The sequence below is a fragment of the Poecilia reticulata genome, linkage group LG20 (assembly GCF_000633615.1).
Source record: "Poecilia reticulata strain Guanapo linkage group LG20, Guppy_female_1.0+MT, whole genome shotgun sequence".
Taxonomy (NCBI): Eukaryota; Metazoa; Chordata; class Actinopteri; order Cyprinodontiformes; family Poeciliidae; genus Poecilia; species Poecilia reticulata.
In genome coordinates, this window is record NC_024350.1 from 8494666 (window position 1) to 8517648 (window position 22983).

At 40.8% G+C, this 22983-nt stretch overlaps 1 protein-coding gene and 1 long non-coding RNA gene across 2 annotated transcripts in view; one reads left to right on the forward strand and one right to left on the reverse strand.

Moving 5' to 3' along the window:
• snx7 (sorting nexin 7) overlaps positions 1-22717 on the reverse strand; it is a 49629-nt gene extending 26912 nt beyond the window's left edge. Inside the window, exons 1-4 of the mRNA XM_008438530.2 lie at positions 20941-22717; positions 7820-8011; positions 3825-3935; positions 1683-1841 (exon numbers count right to left, since the gene is read on the reverse strand). Coding sequence (XP_008436752.1) covers positions 1683-1841; positions 3825-3935; positions 7820-8011; positions 20941-21024 — 546 coding nt within the window. The 5' untranslated portion in view covers positions 21025-22717. The remainder of the gene's footprint in view (positions 1-1682; positions 1842-3824; positions 3936-7819; positions 8012-20940) is intronic.
• Positions 3475-4533, forward strand: LOC103482402 (uncharacterized). Its single transcript, XR_536461.2, has 4 exons — positions 3475-3791; positions 3996-4067; positions 4225-4374; positions 4448-4533. It is a non-coding gene; the product is annotated as an uncharacterized LOC103482402 (long non-coding RNA).
• Positions 22718-22983: the final 266 nt, after the last annotated feature.

Consider the following 22983-nt stretch of genomic DNA (forward strand, 5'->3'; position numbering starts at 1 on the left):
ATATCAAATCTAATTAAAAACATAAATAAGTGATCAGTTCTTTACTGTTATGGTCCAAGATATATTTATTTTCAGTACTAGATGTGGTCTCAACAAACCCATGGCACTTCAACAATATTATTTTACCTTTTATCTGGAAATAGTGTCTGTTTATTCTTGCCATACAGTCTCTGTATTAATTATTGCTCTAAAGGTCTTGCCATACCAGTTTATTCTTCTGCATTTACTTTAGTTTCTTAGTTTATTCTTGAATTTTGTTCTTCATTCATTTCCATTTAGTTTTATTTGACTAGTTTTATCCTCTCTTGGTTTATTGCTATGTTCACTTTAGTTTATTTCCTTTTGCTAGATTTATTTTATCGTTTAATGACGGTCATCATCAGTAATCTCATCACCTGCTGCGCCTCCTAATCGTCATGTGTTTCACATCATGTTTTGATTTTTTTCACTGTTCAGCGTCGGATTCTCTGTTTTTATGCCATAATTCACATCTAGTTCGTCGCTCCGTTTTATGTCCCGCTTCTCCTGTTTCAGAGTTTTGCGCGGTGTGAAGGTCTTTTTTTTAAGCCCCTAAGGTGCAGGGCGGTAGGGAAGCATATAGATGGGGAAAAGCCAGACCGACATAAACCTTTTAAAACAACGGAAACAATTTCTGCATTCTGATTATTGAAATTTAAAAGTGCTGTGTTTTTCTATCACCCCGTTTCATACCGGACCACTTACAGCACCGTGTTAACGCTATACAATGAACGCTCTCTATGGTATCACCCATGGAGGGATTTCTTTAGTTCTTTATTTAAATGGGTTCATTTTTCAGAGGGATACACAGTGAGGGTGTCGTGATTTTAGCTACCAGTAGCAGGAGAACGGAGCTGCGCCAAGAAGCTAACAGAAGCTAACAAACACTGAATAGAAGAAGAGCTGCCATCGATACAGTTGCAGCCAAGCATGATTTAATGTTACACAATACAGTTTTACCAAGATGCTCAAAGGTTAAACTGGTATTGTTGTGCATTTAAGGTGTAAAGTTTACCTTCGACCAAACGCCCCCAAAGGCATCCCAGCGACCCCCTTTTGTAAAAATGTCCGCCAGCGCCCCCTGCCGTCCTCTGAACGCCCGCTGGGGGGCGGTACCGCCCACGTTGAGAACCGCTAACCTAGATCATTTAAAATCAATGCCAAAGTTTTTAAGCTATTGATCTCGAGAAGCCTACAGATGCTGTCCCTCATAGGCTTCAGTTGGTCCAAAATGTGGTTTTATCCTCCGTCTCTCTGCTGGCTGTCTGGTCGTTTTAGAATAGCTTTGAAACGTTTCTTCTTGATTTTTAAAGCTAATGGTTTCGCCCCAGCTGGTATGCCTGACATCACTGCGTCATGCTTTTCTAAATGTTCCAAGAGCTAAAACACAGCAGTCTACCCAAGATCTGCCTGGTGTAGATCCAACTTCCACTGGATCTACACCAGGCCACAGTCCTGGACCTTTAAATCAAAGCTAAGGACCTTTTCATTTTTGAAAAGCTTTTCATAATTATGTGACATTTCATTTCAGATTTCTAACTTTTATTCTTTCTTTGCACTAGAGTCGTTTTTTTGAAGCTCTTTAGCTGTGTGGCTCCCTGGCTGTTATATATATGAATAAATTATTCCCCACCCCTCCCACTGTGCGTGTCTATGAGAGAAACCTCTTCAGTGAGGAAGACTTTGAAGTGGTGGCTGCAGGACAGGATGGGGTGCTCGGCGATCCGATTGAGGAAGCGGTGTAGTGCTTTCCTCCTGGTCTCTATGAAGTCGTCATTGAAGCGCTCCACCATGCTCTTCATCACAAACTTCTCTGGGAGAGGCTGCAAACACGCCAACATAGAAACTTAAATCTCACCCACGAAACCAATGTGATGAGGATGAAGCACTTGTGTGCAGCAGCTCATGTAGCGTAGCACAAAGCTCTCAGGGGATCACCGTGTTTTCTGTCATGTCTGACACGTGGGGCTGGCTTTCAGGCAGTGCTTATTTGGCTCTGCGTTGGCCTTCACTGCCAAGATAAACGGCCTGCCCAAAGAGCTTCAACCAGTGGATATCTGTGACATCTGCCAAAACTGACCTGGCTGCTCTGACTAGGAGGATGTGACTGACCCAGTTCTCCTACAGCAGTGTCAGAGCCTGTAACGAGCTCAGAATCGTTTGCTGAATGTAAGGACTTTCATTCTCTCTCAGCAAAACTCATCAAATGTACAAATATTGAACATTTGATGAGCTGTGTCCGAATTCAGGGTCTGCATTCTTCGAAGGACTGGTCTACGTAGGACAGGTCCTTCAAAGGCCGGGAATAAACCAAGACCGGAAGAAAAATATCTGTGGATTCGGACAGGTCTAGCCTTGACTAACTGTCCCCGCCCCCACCTCAGCGTAACTTATGTTGCCTAGTAACTGTGACAGCGTAAAGCAGAGAGCGGAGAAAAAAAAGAAAGAAAAAAAAACGGAGCCGAGCCGAAGTTTGGTTTTCAGTCATGTATTACTGATTTCTAAATTATTCTTCACCTTTTATAGTGAATGATGTTCACTATAAAAGTAAAAGTAAAAGTAAAAAGGAAATCTCTTAGTTTGATTCTAAAATGTTCAAATGTGTACTGCACTTTTCTACAAGGAATACATATAAGCAAATTATTCATTTACAAATATAATACTCTCCACATTGCAGATAGGACATTACGGTTAAATAAACCTATTATGTTTTGAAGGCTTAACTTTTATTAATCAATCAAACCGATGTGCTCTGCTTTGAAATATTTTATAAACCAAACATTTTTCAACCAGACCTGTCTGAATAATATCGGTGTTTAACTCCCACTCATTGGGGAAAGCTAGCGGGAGTTTTTATAACAGTGTGCCAGGAGTTAGGCGTTTTCCCTCGGTATACCGAACCTGGAGCGCCCGGCCAGCTGACAGCTGGTGAGGGGAGCTGGCTGTTAACGCAGCGGTAGCAGACAATGTCTGCTACAGAAAATGTCAGAGCAATATTGCAATTAGGTGATGTATTGATGAGCCGAGCAGATATTTGAGATTTACACACTTACATTCTCGCCTAAAAACGTTTTAATGACACAACGTGATTTGGTACAAGTGTTATATAGCTAAATAATTTGACTCTATTCACCGCCAATTACGGTATGCCTGAACACCCAGTTGGAACCCGCAATGAATTATGGGATATCGTGGGCCTTGAAGGATACATTGGACCCATCCTTCAAATCTGGGGAAAAGAAGGACGCATTTGAAGGAGTCTTTGAATTCGGACAGCCCTTGTCGCCACGCTATGACGTAATCGGCCTACAAATCCGTCCTTCGAAGGATGCAAACCCTGAATTCAGACACAGCTTATATGTTTCACTTTCTGTTGTGAGGGACAAAACATGTTGATATTCAAACTGAGTTCCAGTTGCTAGCACTACAAACTGTGACTCAGTCCAACTGCTCACTGGTTTCTCCTGAGGGTCAAGAGAACTGTTGCCATGACACAGAGCCTCTTCTGACTAACGTGCTCAGGAAGCCCCACAGTGTTGAGATCAAACACTGAGGAGGAACCTGCTGCATCCATGACACATGGATATTCTCAAATATCCACTCAATAAGACGAAAGCTGTCACTTCAGATCTAAATAATTTAAATATGCACAGATTTACGGTGAGGAAAGAAGCCATTATGAAATTAGAAAGAAAGAACAACAACAACAAAAGAAGGTAACGGATCTGGCTCAGAGAACTAACAGAAACCTCAGCACTTCCTATCTCTTATCGGTGAGGCTGAAAAGTTGATGCTGTGATACATACATGGATGATCAGAGTTGGGTAGTTTTCCTCCAATCTGCTTTTGAGCCACAGGAAGTCCTGGTAGCGTCGCCGTACTTCATACTCGCTGGAGTCGAACTCGCTGCAGGTGGTCTGGAGAACAGATTCAGATGACAACTTCCATCATTTTTATAATTTCCTTTATTTAACCAGGTAAACCCTGTTGAGATCCAGATCTCATTTTCAAGAGGGACCATCATGAATGAAGTCATCACCATTCTGCTGGTAATTGTTCATATTTCTGACTGAAATCTGCTGTGTTACACTGCAAATGTTTGTGGAAATCAATTTTAGTTTTCAGTTCAATTCAACAATACTTAATTTATCCCAAAAAGAGAAATGTTATGTTGTCATAACTGATGTTATCCTAGTGTCTTCACAGATGCATCACTTGAACGGTGATGATGTGAAGAGGAAAGATCTCCAGCAGCAGTCAGGCTTGCAAGTAATCTGAAGAGATCTTGGTTTGAACGTCATCCTTTGAATCCATATGCCAGCAGAAAATATTATTATTTAATCAGTGATTTTGCTGGTAATTAAAGCTCTACTAACACGGAATTTTCTCACTGCATGTTGCCAAACCTAAAATACTGTTTTACATGCAGGGTTTCCCCCAGAAAACTTGCTAAGCCCAATGGTCGGGGCATCGAGGTGGTCCACCATGTTTTTGTATTAAAAGATGTTAAGTTGACAGGAAATGTAAAAGTATTACTGTGTAATTATATATTATGGGAAAAGATCTCCAGTGAAATGCTATTTAAACCACCACTACTAGTCTAAAAGCAACAAATTTGCACTTCTGTTTAATCCAAATTAAGTCAGCGGTTCCATCAGGCCCCAAGGGCTTCAGGGGCCCCATAAACACTAATATTTTAACGCAGACCAGCACTTGTTTATTGAGATTATCAATGCTGTTAAATGTTATATAAATTAAATTATTTTAAATTGTTTACATTTAAATACAAGATTTTAAGGAGCTGGCAAGTTTACTTTGTAAAACTTAAAATAATATTCATAGATTGTTTTGTTACCATAGCAACAATCTGATGCTGTGAGTTTAATATTTGAATTTACAAATACAAATTAGTAAACTGCTATTATAACTTATTGCTTTTTAAGCTGACCAATTAAACTACTCCCTTCTCCCATATTTCACTAAATCTAACACAGAAGTTGTTAGAGGTGCTGATGTTTTTAGCAACAAAAGGGGCCCCTAAATCAAATTCTGCTCCAGGCCTCATACAGCCTTGGACAGGCCCTGTAATCTGCTGCACTACGCAGAGATGCGCAACAAACTGGAGATTTAATTCAATGTCTGTTGAGTTTTTAATAAGCGTCACAGAAACTATTTTGGTTGGTTGAATTTATGGGACCAGTTTCTCAGATCTCCGTGCGGCCGCGCACAGAGATTGATATGGTTTGATGCATCATGTAACCGGAAAAATAATACTAAAACTAATAATAAAATAATAGAAAATCAGCGTGACACGTGACTCCGAGGACAGCGCGAAAGCTCCTCACTGGGCTGAACCTGCATGATGAGGTTAGCGCTGCTCGTTATCCACAAACTCTCCGGCCAACCTGGACCACAGACATAAACTTTACAGGGAAGACAGACACAGAGCCACATGCTGGGCAACGTGCTTAGATGTAAACAGCACATATAATTGTTCGTTCACAAAGATAAATCATTCTCACCGCTCCACAACGCGACCTCTGAATTCGCTATGAGTTATTCCTGCGGTTCACATTGAGCTGCGCAACCAGAGCTAACGCGGCGGGTTTTAAACTCTTACCTAGAGTTCTCCAAAGGATCATAATTCCTCACAGTAAGTAGATGTAAACATCCATACAGGTCAGCCTGTGTCCAGTTTGCGCGATCCCGCTTTACCTCATGACAAGCATATGCCAGTAGCATATGCTTTTCTCAAAGATTAAGCCATGCAAGTCTAAGTACACACGGCCGGTACAGTGAAACTGCGAATGGCTCATTAAATCAGTTACGGATCCAGCTGAGTGGCGCAGAAGCGCCAGTTGAGTGATTGGTCCGCGCGCTGTCGGGTTTAAAAACATAAACTATAAACCAATCTATTATAAACCTATCCCTTAGGAATAAATCTGCTCTGCTAGTGAAATGTTAAGTGCAAAAGAAACGTAAACAAGCAACGCTTAGCCTGACGACGAAGCTAGTAAAGCATGACGGGCTGCCAGGCTTATAATACACTGGGGGAAACTCTGACATGTGGACATATGTCCTGTCCGTCTCGGTGTTGACCTGTAATGGACTGGCGACCTGTCCAGGGTGACCCCGCCTCTCATCCGTTGACTGCTGGAGATAGGCATCAGCAAACCTCAAGACCCCACTAGGGTCAGTGGTGGAGAAAGTACTCAAAAAATTTACTTAAGTAGAAGTACAAATACACAGACAAAAATGTACTCAAGTAAAAGTAAAGCTACCACATTAACATTTGTACTTAAGTAAAAGTAAAAAAAAGTACTGGCTTTTAAAAATACTTAAGTATTAAAAGTAAAAGTACTTGCTGAATGGATTACCTAATCGCTAATATCATTAAGTGTGCCGATCGTATTTAATTTTAATACATTGGAAATGTGCCATTTTAATAAATGCCACAGATAAAGCATGTTTTCATTGTGTTTACTCTGTAACATAGTTTAGACTTAGATATGTGATTCTATGAATCATAATTTCAGGGATGGAAACATCTCGTCTCCTGTCCTAACATAACATGAACTTCACTTTTTTTTGCCACTAGTGGCTTTTATTTTGAAAGAAATCCAACAGAAAGGGGATGGAAAGAAGGTGAGTGGGGGAGGACAGACAACCAAGGAGCCAGTAGTAGTGTTGTAGTCAAGACCACCAACCCAAGACCAAGTCAAGACCAGCACCCCGCGCTGCATGACACAAAAAATAACTTTTACCTATCAAAATGGCTTCTCAAATTGATCTGAAAGATCCACATTCCCATAAAACACCTAGATATTAAATACTTAGAGCTTAAATAAATTTAATCAGTAAAGATCCGTCCAGAAGAATCGGATCGTTCCTGAATATCATACCACTTTATTGCATTTTGGTACCAGCGTTGTCTCATATTTACGACACCTCAGTCAACACCTCCACACAATAATTCAGTTCATGAGTGATAACTTTTTTTCATCGCAGATGCAACATGTGTCTGTACAGCTAGCTTTGCTAGCATCACGTCCACATAGTTTACCTTTCTTTACGCTTTCCTTCCAAGTGACGCTAAAAGTTGAAGTCCCCACCGTCTGTGAAAGCGAAGCGCTGCTGATTTTACATGTCGCCATATCTTATGATTTATGCAGCGTTATTATATTACTGACGATTAGACAGACATCTCCTCCCGCTCAGAGGAAACCACTGCGCATGTCTGGAGCTCCGCGTGCGAGTAAAGGGGGAGGCGATGGGTGACAACAGACACTAAGTCACGTTATTGCTGGGATTTTACGGCGCCACTTTAAATCCCTGAACTTCACATTTTAACTGAAAAAAGAGCAACGCGACTTGGATGTAACGAGTAACGCGACACTTTTGTAGAAATGTAGTTAAGTAGAAAGTACATATACTTACTGTAAAATGTAGTGGAGTAAAAGTAGAAAGTACCAATTATTATATCTACTTAAGTAAAGTACTTAAATTGTACTTAAGTACAGTAATGAAGTACTTGTACTTCGTTACTTCCCACCACTGACTAGGGTCATGTTGGTGGGTGGGTGGATGGAACAAAGGCAGAAAAGGAAGGAAGGAAGGACTAATGTCCCAGGATTAAGGGACTGAGACAGAGACTGAACATTTAAGTTTCTCACTTAAAGAAACATTTCATTTGAACATTTAAATGGATTCAGATTAAATATTTACATTTAATCTGAACCTGTTCACCAGTGACTGTGGAACAATCAATATTGACTGGACAAAAGTAACATTAGCAACTCACCCTGGTTACAACTCTGTACGTAATGAAGGTCTCAATAGCAGAAATGTGGCTCTCTGGGTTGTCAACAGTAACAAAGATGTCTTTATTAATGGCACCTTGCTGCTCCTCTTCATTCTCTTCATCCAGTCGGAACTGGTTGACCATGGAATCAGGAGAGTTGGGCATGGGGTTGCCATCCGCCAGGGACGTGTTCTGGATCAACAGACAGTATGGCCGCTGTTAGCTTAGCACAATGGTTTCATAAGGGAGAGCTGATCCAGACAAATGTTTAAAGAAACTTGAATGTTTAACCATGCTTAGTAAGTGGAACAATACACACCTTCTGAAGAAGAAAACAATTAGAGATGATAAAATTACCCTCCATGCGTCCAGTCCTCACAACATTGCACTGTTTCCTGATAACTTAGCTGACAGCAGCAGGGCAGCGGTGCAGCAGCAACACATTAGAAACTGAAGTGTTTACAGGTTCCACACAGGTTCTCATTCAAATCACTCCGTTTATATCAGTGAACCATGCTGTGCTACCTGTAGGTCTGGTCAGAATCTGCTGAGGTCAGCAAGAAAACTCTGACATCTGCAGCAGACAGAGGTCTCACTCTGAGCCTTTATTTAACTGACAGCATTAAGTCAATTCAAGATAATTCCTGAACTTTACTCTGATCATAAGATCCTTTTAAAGAACTACTTGTTATGGTTACAGACTGAGGGAAGAAGGGAGCAGCCATCCATTTAAGAGGACGAAATTAAAGATATGCAACAGAAGATCTTTAATGTATTGTGGTGCTAAGCCGTTCAGTGATTTATAGACTAACACAGTGGTACCCAAACTTTTTCTCCTTTGAATTTCCAGGACGCGTTCGGGCAGAAGATGTCATTGCCTCTTTTCAGACTTTTCCCAATGCACTTCATCGCCTGCCAAATGAAGCGATGGAAGTCTATGCTGCAGATATATATCGTCTAGTGAAAGAGGCATTCCCTGATTTTGAGAAAAATGCGAGTGAGTACATGAAAATGTCCCGTTTCATTGCTGGTTTGGATCAGGAGCTACAGATCAAGTGCCACGAGAGTGGAGTGAAGACGTTTCAGGAGGCTTTTGAGGTTGCAGCACGAGCAGAGCGAGCTCGTCAGGCTGCTTGTTTAATATCACCAGTATTACCAGGTGCTGCAGCACAAGTTGTAAACGCATCTTCTGTAAATACTGTTTCCAGTGAGCAAGCATATCTTAAAACTGCCATACAGGACCTCACTAGTACTGTAAAGGATCTCAGTAAAGAACTAGGGACACTAAAGTTGAAGTTGGATAACAGAGATTCTCGTTCACCAACAAGACAGTTTCGCCAGCCTTCCCCTGAGTACGGACACCGATCTGGGCGCAGTCCAAATGAGAATCTATACAGCAGGGGGTATAGATCTGGTTCCCCTTCTTTCAGGACCAGCAATGGAAAATATTCACGGTCCAGTGGCTTCTACAATGAGGACAATAGAGGACGTTGCCAATCATCTGGGAGACGCCAATATGAATGGAGGCAGAGGAGCCAAAGCCCTCAACGAAAACATGTCTCATTTCAGGACCAAAAATTCATGGCACCTCCACCTATGTATCATCGCCAACCAGCTGACTACCATTCCGATCGTAACCATCCAGGCTACTCAACTGATGGCTCATACTACCAGGGAAACGAACACTAGCTGTTGAGGAGGGGCGCTCATCAGCTCACTCAAGTAAAGCCCAAAATGACGGTGGAATTGCTGGAGTTGAAAATGGTGTGTCACTGCCACCTGGTGGTTCCCCACCTACCACGCTAGAACTTCCAGAACCTAGCACAATGATGGTACCAGTAAGTGAAACACATTTTACCTCGTATATTAATGGGATCTTAGAGGGGTCTGACACACATGGATTCAGGTTCCCACATTTCATTTATAAGTGAAAAAACCCAAATGACTATTCCTGCACTGGCTAAAAGACCCTTGGAATAAAAACATTATCTTATCAAAAGCTGTGACGGGCCACAGTTTAGACACGTTAGGCACCATTGAAGTGACTCTGAAGATGGGCTCACATACCTTACACCATGATGTGCAGGTGATGAGGAATGTTAGTGAAAGCACTCTTCTTGGTATGGACTTTCTACAACTCCATAATGCAGTTCTGGATTTTGGTCGGGAAAGCTGTAATTTATATGGAGCAGAGATTCCTCTCCTCAGAAAACCCCAGTTGGCTCCCTTAAACTGTACAGCATCTATAACAGAATGTACAGTGGTTCCACCACATTGTGAGGTCAACTGTGAAGTGTCATTAACACCTCCGACAGTAACTGTGGACATTCCTGATGTCTATGATGGCTGCCTTGAGCCTTACCAGTTGGACTTGGTTGGCATTTCGGTGGCCCGTACTCTATCCATAGCAAGAAATGGTTTTGCTGTTGTCCGCCTTCTGAACCCAATTAATGGATCTGTTACGTTACAACCTGGGATGAAAGTAGGACAGTTTTTCCCTGCCTTTAAAGAGGACGTCATCGTGAACAGTACTCCAATTCAGCCAACCCCTATTTGTCACGTTGACATGGACCAAACCACCAACTCAAATCAATTCAATCAACAGCTCCAAGTGCCATTTGATCTGAATGAGGAACAGTTATTTCCTGTGGAAAAGTCTCAACTTAATGACCTTTTGCTAAAGTACATGGACATTTTTAGTAAAAACCCCAACGATTTTGGATGGACAGACATTGTAAAGCACAAAATTGATACCAGCACTGCACCTCTTGTTCGTAAACGAGCTTACCGCACCTCACCACAAATGCAGGAGATCATCGAATCACAGGTGAATGAAATGTTGGATAAGGGACTTATTGAAGTCAGTCATAGCCCATGGGCTGCCCCTGTGGTCATGGTGAGAAAAAAGGACGGTTCATGGCGGTTTTGTGTAGATTATAGAGGTTTAAATGCCGTCACCACTAAAGATGCTCATCCTTTGCCGCGTACTGATGACACACTGGATGCGCTCAGAGGCTCTTCAGTTCTCAGCACCATCAGGTTATTGGCAAGTGCAGCTTGATGAACAAGACAAAATGAAAACAGCTTTCACCACAGGTAGAGCTCTCTACCAGTTTAATGTAATGCCAATGGGACTGGTAAATGCTCCACCTACGTCTCAGTATCTGATGCAATTGGTTTTACAAGGTCTGTCATGGAAAACCTGCCTTGTTTACCTTGATGATGTAATTGTATACAGTGCTAACTTCTCTACTCATTTGGAACACCTAAGAGAAGTCTTTGACCGCTTCAGAGCAGCCAATCTGAAACTGAAACCCTCCAAATGCCACTTTGCGCAAAAAGAAGTGGTTTTGCTTGGGCATGTTGTATCTCCTGGAGGCCTTAGGCCCAATTCCAAAAATGTTGAAAAGATAAAGCAGTGGCCCACCCCAAACAGCCCCACAGAAGTGAGAGCCTTTTTAGGTTTGTGCTCATACTACAGATGGTTTATCTATCAATATGCCAAGCTGTCTGAGCCACTTCATGCACTCACCCAAAAAGGGAAACTATTTTGTTGGACAGAAACTGAACAGAGTTCAGTTTCTGTCTACCTTGCGACATGCTCTAAGCAGCGCTCCCGTTCTCTCTTATCCAGACTTTTCATGTGAATTTCTGCTTTTTACAGATGCTTCAAATGTGGCCATTGGTTGTGTACTATCGCAGACAAATGACACGAATATGGAAAATGTCATTGCCTGCGGTAGTCATGTCCTCACTAAAAGAGAAAAATGTTGGTCCACCTATGACAGAGAGCTATGGGCTATTGTCTGGTCTATTAGGCATTTTCGCCAATATATAACTGGACACCGCTTTCGGATCATCACTGACCACAAACCTCTTCTTAGTCTGAGGAAAATGGCTTTGGACTGTGACCCAACTGGACGTAGAGCCAGGTGGGCCCTTGAAATAGATCCATATGACTGGGTTGTTGAACACAGACAAGGACACAAACATGCAAATGATGATTCAATGTCACGCCTACCATCCCCTGCAATTGACTGCTCTACTGCTTCAAATCCCTCAAACTCTCCTCTTGTTCCAACAGTARCTGCAAATTCTGTGGATTTTACTGATCGGTCCACCAGGTGGCTCAAGGTCACCCTATTGACCCCTCTTTCCTGAACAGAGACACTGACTATCTTAGACAGGCCCAGAACAACGATCCTGTGTTAAAAACTGTTCTGGAATGGGTTCTTACAAATAACAGGCCTCCCTTTGCAAAGATAAAGAAGTGCTCTGCAGAGCATAGACACTTTTGGAGGGAGTTTCCAAAACTAATCGTTAGTGACTCTCTTCTCTGTCGGCAGGTTCGGCATCCCCCTGGCGATCCTGTTGTGCAGATTGTTGTTCCAAGTGGTCTACAAAAAGAAATGTTCAAGGCACTACATGGTCATTCTCTTGCTGGACATTTTGATGCAGTAAAGACTTTACAGTGTGCTCAAGCTAGGTGCTACTGGCCTTACATGTCTCGGGATATAACTGAGTGGTGTTTAGAATGTGTGGCGTGCGAGGCACGGCGGCCGCCAACGCCCTGTCAGCAGGCCCCTTTGAAACATGTTGTTGTCTCAAAACCATTTGAAAAAATAGCGATGGATTTCACYGAGTTGCCCCTCACTACTTATGGAAACAGATACATGCTTGTTGTAATGGACTATTTCACGAAGTACATTAACCTGTATGTACTTCCTGACCAGAGAGCTGTTACTGTAGCCAAGTGTTTGTTTGAGGACTACATTTGTCGCCATGGTGTTCCCCACAGCCTACACACTGACCAAGGACGTCAGTTTGACTCAGACCTTATTAAATGTCTGTGTTTGAGTATGGGTGTACACAAAACAAGGACATCTCCATACCATTCAATGTCAAATGGAATGGTGGAACGGGCTAACAGATCAATAAAAGACCAGTTAGCTAAGTACCTTTACTCAAAAGGGGGAGAGTGGGATGTACACATGAAACAGGTTGAGTTTGCATACAACACTTGTGTACACTCCACTACAAATTTCACCCCAATCTTTTTGGTTCATGGTAGGGAGGCTCGTTTACCCGCCGATCTTTTCCTTAGTGCTCCCACTAACAATGAGCAAACACCTACATGTGCACCTAATGAGTATGCTACTAGTCTCCTAAACAAACTGTGTTCTGCTTTTGACACTGCAGCTGCTAACATGGCTGCTACAGCCATACAACAGAAGCACCATTATGACAGGCAAGTGAGACATGAAGCTTATGATCCTGGGGATCTAGTGTGGGTTGACATCCCCTCGTTGTCTAGACATAAGTTGGCTCCTAGATGGACTGGTCCTTTCAAAGTTTTAAAACGGCTGGATTTTGAGGTGGACATGGGTGTTGACTATGAGGTGTTAGATCAACTTGACCCCAGAGCTAAACCCAAAGTTGTTTGCTACAACCGTCTCAAGCCGTATAGGTCCCCTGTACCCAGGTCATCTGTGACAGATGCTCCACCATGTACTGGGCCCCCCACTCTAACCGCCCTCTCAGGCTCTAGGCCTTGGACATTTGAGTATAGTAGTATGGCAACACCTGACCTGGCACATGTTACTCAATCTAGAGGTCAAAGTGAGGGCAATATTCCAACTGTAGTAGCAGGCCCAGTGCAGTTCCAACCCCAGTGAAACAACAAACTAGGTACGGGCATCCCTTTCGTCCTCCAGACAGGTATAGCCCTGACTTCTGAAGAGTTATTTTACTTTTCCTCCCTCCCCCCCCCATTCTTCACTGTTAAGTTATGACTTTTGGTTACTCTGGTGCCCTGTTCAGAATGGGTTTTGAAGTCTCATTGTAATTTATTTATTTATTTTTCTCTTCCTTGTTTCCTGTGTTAAACGTTCATTCCTGTAAAAGTATAATTCTAGTTTATGAAAATGGCTGTTTTCTTGTACTAAATCACCCCATTTTATTTGCTATGTTTTGAAGCGGGGACGCTTCTTTTGTTGTAAGGGGGAAGTAGTGTAAGCGTGAAAATAGGAGTTATGAAATGTAAAATGTTTTATTGTGAAAGGCTCCCCGGATGAGGGAGAGAGAGAGAGAGCGAACGTTCGATGACAGCTGAGGGCCGGTCAGCTGAGTTTGATGACAGCTGATGGTGTAGCGGAAAAAAAAATTAAATGTTCGACACTGAGAAAGAGCTCAATTATTTTCTGTGAATTATTCTACAAAGGAGAATCACAGTACCGGTTGTTTGCTAGCGGTAGAGCAGAAGAATATACGTGTTTGTTATGAACACCGCATTCCAGGTCCTTTTCAGCTTGTTAAGCTTTTCAGCTCTTAGGGCTTCTAACGAGCCATCATTTGATCCAGGTGCGTTAAACCAGGGAGAGAACTAAAACATGCAGGATGCGGCCCTCGAGGACCGACTTTGGGCACCCCTGCCCTGCTGTATCAAATTGACAGAGAAATAACAGAGAGTTTTCCATTCTAAGGTAAAAACCCAGCGCATACAGCGTTCATGTTTTTTTTGTTTGTTTTTTTTTCATCCAGACGGCTTCCCGCGCCCCCCCTACAATGGCACGGCGCCCCCTCTAGGGGGCGCGCCCCACAGTTTGGGAACCTCTGGACTAATGAGAATTTTAAAGTCTATCCACCTTATTCCTGTGAGGCTTCCTGGGGAAACGATTATGGGTCTTACTTTCAGCGCCCACCGGAAGTAGCAGTATTTCACTGTAATTTGTAGGGTTTTTTGCTAATCTATATTCATGATAAAAGTTAAATCTCTCTATTCGGTTATAATACAATATTTAGTTAAACCTGTTCACGGACACACCGTCTGCTATCAGAGAGCTGTTCCGTACAGAGGATCGCAATTGTGAGTTTAATCACCGGGAGCGACAGGAACACAGCATTAAGTTTTGTAACGGAATGACCGTGACTTAGCAGCGCTGCTAACAGCTCGTTTCTCTTTAGAACTGACGGTAATAAAACTCCAGAACTACATAATATTAGCTTGTTGTGATGTGAATTTTATTTTTTGTTTGTATTTTAAAAATAAAGTTCATGAGCTGAATCTTTATCATTATATTTGGGCCAGGAAAATTTTTTATAAGACAAAATAAAATATCTGGCTTCATTTAGACCAGTGGTCCCCAAACTATGGCCCGCGGGCCGGATCCGGCCCGCCTCCACATTTGGTCCGGCCCCCTGAACAATACCAGAGAGCATTTAGATTTTTTTTCATATATTGTATTTTCTGGTTTAACCACCAGGGGGCTCTTTAGCAGGAAGTGTGTCCTGTAAACTGTGGGTGTTTTGTTTTGCATGGTGCATTGCTGCCATCTGTTGAAATTTTAGGGACTTGACTCTTATGTTATTTAATCAGTATAGTTGTTTGCTAGCAGTAGAGCAGAAGAACACACGTGTTTGTTATGAACGCCGCATTCCAGATCGAATTCTTCGAAGCAACGCCTGTAAGTAGCAGCTTATACTTCAAAACGAGCCTTTATGTTGTTAACATATGAGGAATTCATATGTTAAAGTTACTTAAGTTACTTTCCCTCAATGGAATATATACTAGTCAGTCCCAGTGACCGTTTCACTAACAGTTTTTGCCCATGTGCTTTCTGGGTAAAAATCAATCGAGTAACGCGTGCACACCAACCCCCCACCCCCGTCAACAAATTCCGGAAGCGCAGGTGATAAACGTGTAACACTTATTCTGTTACAAACTGACTCCGGCCCTCCACCAGAGAAGGGAAAAGTTAAGTGGCCCTCACAGGAAAAGGTTTGGGGACCACTGATTTAGACCATCACAACCAGAATCTCAAGGTTCTCCGTTGCCGAGTGTCGCTGCAAATCAGTGGAGAAATGACCGCAGCAGCTGCGCTCCTGATCGTAATACAGATAATCTCTCCCCACTGGACTAGAACCAAACCGAATCACACATTAACCTGTTATGGAGAGCAACTTGCCACTCAAAAGTGTCTGCCTTTTCGGACCTTGGGTAACTGTTATGCTGTTCTCTAATGATCAGACCAAGTTTAATTTGTGGCTGCAGCAAGAGTGTTTTGAACGTGCGCCCAAAACAAAGGCAGTAGTTTTCATCGCCTACCGACAGATAAGGAAACAAAAAGAATTTGGCTAAAAATTCTAAACTTAACCAGAGAACCCAAAATGCTTTATGTGCGCATTTCATTGTGTGGATAGAAAGCCAAGGGAAGAAAACCTGCATCTGCATCCGAAGCAACTGAGTCGATGAAGTAGCTAAATATTCTAGTGCGGGTTATTTGCAGCCATTTCTACAAGTAATGGTAAAACAATATTGCCACATTTAAGCAGTGATAGCTGGTGTTCCCACATATTTTATAGGCCTAAAACCACTGTGGAAAACCGGTTTACGAGTTACTAACATGTAAACAAATGGCGGTTCCGGTTAGCAGCGGAAGTCGCGCCCATAAATCACGCAAAGCCTCATGGGGGTTAGGAATAAGGTGGATTCTCTGAGCTACAGTGAGCCAATCATAAACATAATATAAGAGTAGACCCAGCATTGGCTGCTCCGGCGCAGGAAATACGGCGGCCATCTTGGAAGGGTTGTCCCCCTCACTTTGCTCAACCAAAACATCAGAAGATGTCTCAGCACTGAGGGATATTGTTGCTCGGATCGATGGACTATTGATGTGAGAGATCCACAAACAACATTTCACAAGTAAGATGGACATAWTATTGTGTATATATTGTGATTAGAATATTACTTTACTGTATTTATGTCCACCGGCGAGATACCAGCTAACATTAGCTACAGTGCTTGGCGTAATACGGGTTCAGCCGCTATGAAGGCAGACCGAGATTCCGTAAATCTAAAAAATGTATTATTTTCCAACATTGACTTAGATTATCTGACACAAGAGCCTACATTAGAAATGTGACAGTGTAACATATATTATAAAACTTATATTACTTGTTATGGCATTGTTCAGCAAAGTTTGCACAGGTGGTAAAGACAATTATTTATATGTAATTCTTTCACTCTGTCAAAAGTAAGATACATCCCAAATCTTCCGTTTTGTTTTGAAGGTTTCATAAAGACACAATGAGAGGAAGAGGAGGGAGATATTTTTAAAGAGAGACGGATTCACTGCAGCACGGATGAATCTCACATCGGTTTTGGACTCAAAATCAGCTGCTGAATCTCTCTGAAGCTAGAACTCGTCGGCTGGAAAACAGCCGACAGATAATATATATTAGGCTGTACATGTTTATATGTATGTACACATGTAAACATATCAATATATATAATTCAGTATTAATCATTCATTAATAATCATTATTTATTTATGTTTGTATATTTATATAAATATGTATTGATATTACTAAATGTATTAAATAAATTATGAACGGCTGTGTGGTTTGTAAAATGCTCATCATACATCAATATCAGAATATTCCATTCCTATTCTATTGTCATAGCCACTAAGCATATTTAAATATGCTGGACTATGCATCAATACAATAAAAAAAATACAATTGTTTATAAATGTAGCTTTGATAGATGTTTGAATATGGTCTCCAGTATCAAAAAACCATGTAATAAAGGATTAAATGCGCTGATATGTCATTGTGCCTGCCAGACATATAAAGCTGAGTGGAGCGTTCGACCCTTCCAAGATGGCCGCTCTAAATCTCGGCAGCGACAATAGGTGAGAGCGGTCCATGAGGCGTCTATTCTTATATTATGTCTATAGAGCCAATTCTACAGGGGTGATGTGCTCCATCTTCCTGGTTTTAGAGAGAACTCCGGCAGCAACGTTCTGGATCAGCTGATCAGATTGTTTTAGACAGACCTATAAAGACACTGTTGCAGAATAAATGTGACTAAAGATAAACACAAGAATGAGTTTCTCTAGATCCTGCTGAGACATTAGTCCTCTAATCCTGGAAATGTTCTTCAGGTGATAGAAGGTCGACTTTGTAACTGTTTTTATGTGGCTCTGAAGGTTCAGGTCAGAGTTCATCACCACACCCAGATTTCAGCCTGATCTCTGGTTCTAGCTGTAATAACTCAAGCTCTGCATTGACTCCAAATCAGTGTCCCTGGACCACTGGTGGGCCACGAGCACCGCCTAGCGGTCAGCAAGGTCATGCAAGTAAACCACCATTTATTTGAAGTGGCTTGAGCTCAAAGTGTGATGCATAGAGTTAGCTTACCAAATGATTGTGTTTAAAAATAATAATGAATAAGTGACTTAAAACCAAGACACTCAAAGGAAAAGCTGAAGATAGAGGTTGAAAGAAAACAACTCCAGGATTACTTATATAATTGGAGGAAACCAAGTTACACCTGCTGGGAGTATTGTGCCAAGTGATCACGAGCGATTTGATTCCTTTGAACACGTCTATGGTACACAGGGTGCCTGCCAGGAATCTTGGGCCCCCTGACAAAAAATTAAATGTCTCTCTCCACGAGTAACAGTCATAGGCAACATGCAAAATATACATGAAGCAATCCAGACTTCTCAAAAAGTGCTATGTAGTTGCATTTTATTCAAGCTGCAGTACATAACTTTAATAAAAAATATGTTTTCTCCATATTTGTTAAAGCTGTCAACATATTGTGACAGTTTGTTATGAGATAGACAATCTGTGAAAACAATCAATCTCCTTCCTGAACTACTATTGCTAGCTAAAGTACTGCGTCATTCTGACCAAAACAACCAATCAGAACCAGTAGGTGGGTCTTAGTGCTGTCAACCAACCTCATTCACTCACTGCTAAATGTGCTGATGGTGGAGAAACAACTTATCATTACAGGAAAATCGTTTATTTGCCATCACTGGTAGCTATGCTAATTAGACTGAGCATTCACGACAGGCTATGCTAGCTGCAGCATAGCACAGAGTGAGGCGGAGGAAAGATGAGCAGCACCACATGAGATTGTGACTGACAGCACTAAAACTCTCCTGCCACTGATTGGTTCTTTCTAGATAGTACTGGGAGAAAGCAGAGGAAATAGATTTTTCACAAATTACCTCTCATACCATACTGTCACAACATAATGACAGTTTTAACAAATATGTCGAAAAAAATATTTTTATAAAAGTTACATACTGCAGCTTTAATTTCACTCGGGTAGGATGGTAGGACTCAAGTCTCAGTAAGTGAGAACTGTTCTTTGTTTTTTTTACTTTGCTTACTTATGATGCTGTGCTCACACCCCAACAACCAGTTATTTTTAATTTAATTAAAAAATTAATAAATTAAATACAATAGATGGGTGCATATTTTTTAGATTTAATGGTGCATAAGATGATTTTTGTTTCTCCCAAAGGAACTCAAAAGTTTATTTTTCTTTAATTGTGCTTCTAAATTACAAATAGGCCTAAACATTACTAATGTATAAAACTTTTGCAATAAAAAACAACTTCTTTTTTATTTCCGTGTGTCTGACATGATTGGAATGATTAGAAACCACAATTTCACAAAATAACTCCAGATACTCCAAGTAGAATTACTAATGACAATAAGTGCATTAAGACAGTAATATTTTCATTTCAGGTTGTATATATTAAGATGTTGTGTCAAGTTACATGGTCTATGAGTGTTTGTTAAATGGGTTAACAAATGGACCTTTTTCAGGTCCTCAGCCTGAAAAAGTTTGAGAGACACTGCTCTAGATCATTCTTTTTTTATGTGCAGAGATAACAACTTCAGTTTTGTTTCGGTTCGCTGGAGAAAGTTAAGGCACATCCACACATTTATCTCTTCCAAGCATCTGTTCCGTTCTTTTATGGGTTCAGAGTCACCCATTTGCTTAAATGGGTGACTCTATACACAGCTCGTAATGTGGAGCTGTGTATCATCTGCCTCGTTATGGTAGCTAATTTTACTTAATGTTATAACCTGAGCTTGTGAGAGCATATAGATATTGAATAATGTTTTTACTCATGATTTCCACAAATAATGTTTTCCTTGCATGTTTTAGTGTAGTGGTCCACTACTATAGGTGGTTGAACCCGTTATTTGGCTAATTTTGCAATGATTGGTTCGGACCAATGATTAGTGATCAAATCAATCTGTTGTTTACCCCAATTAATTTAATATATTAGACACAATGAACTCACATCATTGATATTAACACTAAAAGGGGCAGTACTGTGTGTTTTCCAAGCACATAGTGCTATAAAATGGCACAATCAACTGCTATAAAATGTAAACTTAATTTGTTAACATAGTTAACTGAAGTTAACTGTGCTAAAAGCATGACAACGACTTCAATTGTTATAAAAATGCTGTATCCCAAATATGACTTAAAGAAATTTGACTTAGTAGTTTAACGCCTTGAAATTGTTCCTCTATTTAAAATCTCCACTTTCAGGAAGTCTGAAGGTGTAGTGACTGCCATGGAAGATTAAAGGATTTCTCAGAATCAAGGAAACACTCCTGGTAGGTAAACCTCAAAAAAGTTTATTTTTACATAATACTGCCCCTTGAGAGTGTGGAGCATTTTTTATCATATTTATATTCATATTTAATGTCAGATACGTTTCATTACAAAGAGGGTTAGGCCCAAACTGAGCTTAAAGCCAGAATATGTTTACATGTCAAGTAAACCTAAACCTAATCAAGTCTGCAGGTCAGGAACCTTTGCTTTGCTCATCTTGATAAATGAGGATAAGGTTTTAAATTTCTTCATTTTCCTGTTGGATTCAAAATTAACATTCCTATCAAAGAATCAGTCAGAGCACAGGAAATAAAAAAAATGTCAGGCGAGAACTCGGTGTTGGCCAGAACATCGATCAGTGAATTCTCTGCCTGAAATTCTAGGTTTTACTTTTACTCAGGCGAAAATAAGGTCAGCTTCACACTCCAAAACCTACAGAAATTAATGTCAGCAAAATTTATTTAAACAGACAAAAAAAGTCTCTTAAAAAATAAAGTACTTTGAAAACAGCAGCAGTTTTATAAAAGACTGCTTGGCGTTAGGAACAAGTTAAAAGCCTATGCAACAGGCAGCTGACGGGTTCTGTTCAACTCTTCCTGGTGTCAGCGGAACACCACTCAGTCGGTCAGTCCACAACACCAGAAACCCAGAGCAAAGCAAAGCTGACTCAAGGCCAACTTTATTTTACCTTACTGAACACCTCCAGGTCTTCGTCCTCATCAAGGTCCAACATGTGTCCTGAAATGTCCGCCGGGACTGTAGCTCCACTCATTACAATGCCCGACTTTTTAAATGAAATAACTTCAATAGGAAGAATTGAGAAAAACTTCCATTCCAAGCCACAGCTACTGAAACCACTTTCCCTGAGCGTTTTCAAAATAAAAGCATGATAACGACTTTGGCCATAGTTTATTTATAATTCGTCAATTAACAATACTTGTCTCACAACATATTATGAGACCCACAGATGTAGGTTACTAAGACATATAAAACGGGAGCAATCAATTGATTCAAAATCAGGTACAGTCAATCTTGTTTTACACAATAATGTTTAATAGTTGTTGGCATTAACTATAGCGCTAATAATTTGTGAGAAATACAGTTGTGTTCAGTTTGGAATCGGAATCAGCTTTATTCACTAAGTTTGTGCACAAAAACAAGGAATTTTAAGTCTAAATGTTATGGGGGAGGGAATAAAATAATAGGGTTTAGATCAGAAACAACCAACCAGAGCCAGGAGGATGGTCCTAGTGCTGTCAATCAAGCTAGTGCACACTCTGCTCACAGCCTCCCCCTTGCTCTATGTTATGCTACAGCTTCTCCCCGTTACTATGCTCAGGCTAGTTAGGATGGCCACCGATGCTAACTTGTTAGGCCATCGATCTGTGGCCACCGATGATGGCAGATAGTTTCTCTAAGGACATTTAGCACATTTAGCAGCACATACATTTTGATTGACACAGATAAAAAATGTCAGGCGAGAAGATTTTTTAGCGGAGAGTCCTATTGATTCTGATTGGTTGCTTTTCACAGGGAGAGGGCGCAAGCATTTTTCACAGATAATCCGTCTCATATACTGCCATGACATAGTGACAGTTACAACAAATAACATATTTTCATAAAAGTTACATACCCCAGCCTTTAAATGTCTCTGTGTCAGCTGTTTTTTTGTAAAAAGAAACAGCTGCCATCAGCCAAATAACTGGTTCACCTATAGTAGTGGATCACTACTTGACCTGAAGGTGAAGGTCTAAGCAGTTTGTTTGTGTGGGGTCTGCTGAGATTTTAGCTTGCCTTTTCTTGACCCTAAACCTGTACTTCTGGTTGGATAGAAGGTCAGCAACAATCCTTTGCAGATGTTGATTTCAACTCAAGAAAGGCGAGTGATGACAGATTAAACAGGATGAATGTGACATTCTGACAGAAAGCATTAATTTCTGAGAGATTAGATTAATTTAACACTGTTAGAAAAGTAACAAACGCCCATGATCTTTTAATTGGGAAATTAATACTGGTGCTTTTATTTTGGTAAACAGCTAACGTACTTCCAGTATAATCATTTTCTCTTTTCTATGACTGGAATCTACAGTACGCAGATGCGGAAGACTCACGTGAGTTCACAATCAGTTCCTAAGAATCAACAGAGAGCCACAGAACTGAAAGAGACGGACTGTAACTTATCACTGCCGCTAGTAGACATGATGGTGGTTCACATCTGTTTCAAGAATGCTGCAAGACAAACTTTTGTGAAAGATATTCCTTATCTCCAGTGATAGTACACAAAGCTGGAATGGCTGTTATCCCATTGTTTCTGTTGAGTGTAAAACAGTAGATGTGGGTTGCAGCAAGTTCAGTTGGCACTGCCTTTTATTCCTGGCGAGACTCTTGGAAAAACCTTTGAGAAATCACAAAGTAACTGCAACTTTCCGGAGTGGTTTTATTAGTAAAAACTGTGAGAAAATTGAACTTAAACATTTAACAAAACCATTTGTGAGCCTGCTGCTTTATTATTAAATTTGATATAATTTCAGATTTTTTTATGTTTTTTTTTTACAGGTTAACTTAAAATTTTAGCTATTATTGTTACAGGTTAATTTTCTAAGCTACAGAAAAGTAATTGTTAGAGGTACACAACAATTTAAATATTAATGCTGCTATTAGGACAGTATTTACCGATATTTTACTTTATCACATTTTTTTTCAATTACTTGATTAATGAAGTCTGTTCCTT